The sequence below is a fragment of the Biomphalaria glabrata genome, chromosome 9 (assembly GCF_947242115.1).
Source record: "Biomphalaria glabrata chromosome 9, xgBioGlab47.1, whole genome shotgun sequence".
Taxonomy (NCBI): domain Eukaryota; kingdom Metazoa; phylum Mollusca; class Gastropoda; family Planorbidae; genus Biomphalaria; species Biomphalaria glabrata.
Genome location: NC_074719.1, coordinates 28,204,737 through 28,208,745, shown reverse-complemented (window position 1 = coordinate 28,208,745; position 4,009 = coordinate 28,204,737). Strand labels below are relative to the sequence as shown.

At 46.2% G+C, this 4,009-nt stretch overlaps 1 protein-coding gene across 1 annotated transcript; it reads right to left on the bottom strand.

Annotated features, from left to right (window-relative positions):
- Positions 1-1,246: 1,246 nt before the first annotated feature.
- LOC129928384 (uncharacterized) lies at positions 1,247-3,481 on the bottom strand. The gene has a single exon (XM_056042606.1). The coding sequence runs from the start codon at positions 3,479-3,481 to the stop codon at positions 1,247-1,249; it is 2,235 nt and encodes a 744-aa protein (XP_055898581.1).
- Positions 3,482-4,009: the final 528 nt, after the last annotated feature.

The following is a 4,009-nucleotide window of genomic DNA, read 5'->3' as shown; positions in this document are numbered from 1 at the left end:
ATGTTTCGGATGTTCCTTCAGAGTTGACGATAGTTTACTTCCTAGATTTTCAATAACATTAATTATATTGCAATGACAAATATTATATTTGAAATATAGTGAATATATTGTAGGCAATTTGTTTGATATATATATTTAAATATAATATTTCATATATTTCTCATGTAAATTAGACTTAATCTTGCTTAGCACTTGTCTGAGCTACCTTGTGGGACAACTTTTGGTCTTCTAGTATTAGTCTGACTGGTTGCAGAACTTCTTGATCTATTTTTTTTATCTTATTATAAAACGTTTGGAACTACTTTTAATATGATATGCCTGAGCGATTCTTTTCGTGCACATATAGTAAAAATTCAGAAACAATTTGTCAGTAGAGAATGTATAAACTGTATAACATAGTCTTCTTATTCTGGAGCTAAGTGTGGATCAATGGAGATAAAAATGAGGCTGACACTTGGTATGAATAAAGCAAGAATCCTATTCGTCAATTAAATCATATGCCATTGAATATAAATTGGACATTGAGCGCTTTGATTTATAACTAAATATTTTTAATTTTAATTACTACTTACCATTACTTTACGTATAAAAACATAGGATGCATTGAGTGTGTTGATTGATTTTAAATGTATCGTTACTTGTATTGTTTTAAACTAATAGATCTTAACAGTTTCACAACCTGCGCGATACTAGAGTCTATGAATAGAATGGTTGGACGAAATCTTGACATTCTCCACCCAGTATTCGACCATCTCGCAGAACCACGTTGTTTTTTTCAAATTATCTGATAAGATTTAATTCAATGTTCATAGAAATGTAAACTATAAATATATCTTGAATTTTAATTTGCCTTCAATAAAAGTGAAAGTTTCTAGCCCAAACTTTCCTATCGTAATCAGTCAGCAGTTCATTTTTAAGTTGATTCAAAGTCCATCTCTTCTTATTTTGTTTTTATGACAGTTCTTACATGGACGTGTGGCTTAGTGGTATAGACGTTTGCCTCTTAATCAAATTTCAATCTAGTGGTCACTGGTACGAATCCCACTTCTAGCAGGCCGATATTTAATTTGTAATAAATATAAAATAATAATAAGAAAAATATGTCTAAAATGTAGAGAAAAATGTAAGAAAAATAAATGAAATAAAATAGTGCTATCAGATTAAAAATTTCAAATAATTCAAGTGATTAGTATCTGTACATAATTGGCCGCTAGGTAAGGTGTGGAGGTGTACATAGCAGTAGGGTTTAGGAGGTGGTAAATAAGTAAAAGGAAGGTGTAAGTTGTCTGCTAAGTTTGGGAGGTGTGTGTGCATAAGGTGTGTGGAAGGTGAGCATAAAGTGTACATAAGCGGGCTGCAAGGCGTGATAAGTGTACATAAGCGGTGGGGTGTGGGAGGTGTACATAAGTGGTGGGGTGTGGGAGGTGTACATTAGCGGTGGGGTGTGGGAGGTGTACATAAGTGGGCTACAAGGTGTGGGAGGTGTACATAAGCGGTGGGGTGTGGGAGGTGTACATAAGCGGTTGGGTGTAAAAGTGTACATAAGTGGGGTTTGGGAGGTGTACATAAGTGGTGGGGTGTGGGAGTTGTACATAAGTGGGCTACAAGGTGTGGGAGGTGTACATAATTGATTGGGTGTGGGAGGTGTACATAATTGATTGGGTGTGGGAGGTGTACATAAGCGGGCTGCAAGGCGGGGGAGGTGTACATAAGCGGTGGGGTGTGGGAGGTGTACATAAGCGGTGGGGTGTGGGAGGTGTACATAAGTGGTGGGGTGTGGAAGTTGTACATACGTGGGCTGCAAGGTGTGGGAGGTGTACATAAGTGGTGGGGTGTGGCAGTTGTACATAAGCGGTGGGGTGTGGGAGTTGTACATACGTGGGCTGCAAGGCGTGGGAGGTGTACATAAGCGGTGGGGTGTGGGAGGTGTACATAAGCGGTGGGGTGTGAGAGGTGTACGTAAGCGGTGGGGTGTGGGAGGTGTACATAAGCGGTGGGGTGTGGGAGGTGTACATAAGCGGTGGGGTGTGGGAGGTGTACATAAGAGGTGGGGTGTGGGAGGTGTACATAAGCGGTGGGGTGTGGGAGGTGTACATAAGCGGTGGGGTGTGAAAGTGTACATTAGTGGGGTTTGGGAGGTGTACATAATTGTTGGGGCTAGGGAGTTGTACATAATTGATTGGGTGTGGGAGGTGTACATAAGCGGTGGGGTGTGGAAGTTGTACATACGTGGGCTGCAAGGCGTGGGAGGTGTACATAAGCGGTGGTGTGTGGGAGGTGTACATACGTGGGCTGCAAGGCGTGGGAGGTGAACATAAGTGGTGGGGTGTGGGAGGTGTACATACGTGGGCTGCAAGGCGTGGTAGGTGTACATAAGTGGTGGGGTGTGGCAGTTGTACATAAGCGGTGGGGTGTGGGAGTTGTACATACGTGGGCTGCAAGGCGTGGGTGTGAAAGTGTACATTAGTGGGGTTTGGGAGGTGTACATAATTGTTGGGGCTAGGGAGTTGTACATAATTGATTGGGTGTGGGAGGTGTACATAAGCGGTGGGGTGTGGAAGTTGTACATACGTGGGCTGCAAGGTGTGGGAGGTGTACATAAGCGGTGGGGTGTGGGAGGTGTACATAAGCGGTGGGGTGTGAAAGTGTACATTAGTGGGGTTTGGGAGGTGTACATAATTGTTGGGGCTAGGGAGTTGTACATAATTGATTGGGGTGTGGGAGGTGTACATAAGAGGTGGGGTGTGGGAGGTGTACATAAGCGGTGGGGTGTGGGAGGTGTACATAAGCGGTGGGGTGTGAAAGTGTACATTAGTGGGGTTTGGGAGGTGTACATAAGCGGTGGGGTGTGGGAGTTGTACATAAGCGGTGGGGTGTAGGAGTTGTACATAAGCGGTGGGGTGTGGAAGTTGTACATACGTGGGCTGCAAGGCGTGGGAGGTGTACATAAGCGGTGGGGTGTGGGAGGTGTACATACGTGGGCTGCAAGGCGTGGGAGGTGTACATAAGTGGTGGGGTGTGGGAGGTGTACATACGTGGGCTGCAAGGCGTGGTAGGTGTACATAAGCGGTGGGGTGTGGGAGGTGTACATACGTGGGCTGCAAGGCGTGGGAGGTGTACATAAGCGGTGGGGTGTGGGAGGTGTACATACGTGGGCTGCAAGGCGTGGGAGGTGTACATAAGCGGTGGGGTGTGGGAGGTGTACATACGTGGGCTGCAAGGCGTGGGAGGTGTACATAAGCGGTGGGGTGTGGGAGGTGTACATACGTGGTGGGGTGTGGGAGGTGTACATAAGCGGTGGGGTGTGGGAGGTGTACATAAGTGGTGGGGTGTGGGAGGTGTACATAAGCGGTGGGGTGTGAGAGGTGTACATAAGCGGTGGGGTGTGGGAGTTGTACATAAGTGGTGGGGCTAGGGAGGTGTACATAAGCGGTGGGGTGTGGGAGGTGTACATAAGCGGTGGGGTGTGGGAGGTGTACATAAGTGGGCTGCAAGGCGTGGGAGGTGTACATAATTGGTGGGGTTAGGCTGGTGTACATTAGTGGGGTTTGGTTGTTGTGGTAGGTGTTGGAGGTGTACATAAGTGGGCTGTTAGATGTGGGAGATGTATATAAGTGAGCTCCTAGGTGTGGGAGGTGTACATAAGTGGGGTTCTTTAGGTTAGGGAGGTGTACATAAGTGGGCTGCTAGGTTTGGGAGGTGTACATATGTGAGCTGCTAGGTGTGGGAGGTGTACATAAGTGGTGGGGTTAGAGAGGTGTACATAAGTGGGTCTGGTAGATGTGGGATATGTACATAAGTTGGTCTGGTAGTTGTTGGAGGTGTACATAAGTGGTGGGGTTAGGGAGGTGTACATAAATGGGGTGTGGGAGGTGCACATAAGTGGGGTGTGGGAGGTGCACATAAGTGGGTCTGGTTGGTGTGGGAGGTGTACATAATTGGGCTGCTAGGTGTGGGAGGTGTACATAAGTGTGGTTTGGTAGGTGTGGTATGTGTTGGAGGTACATAA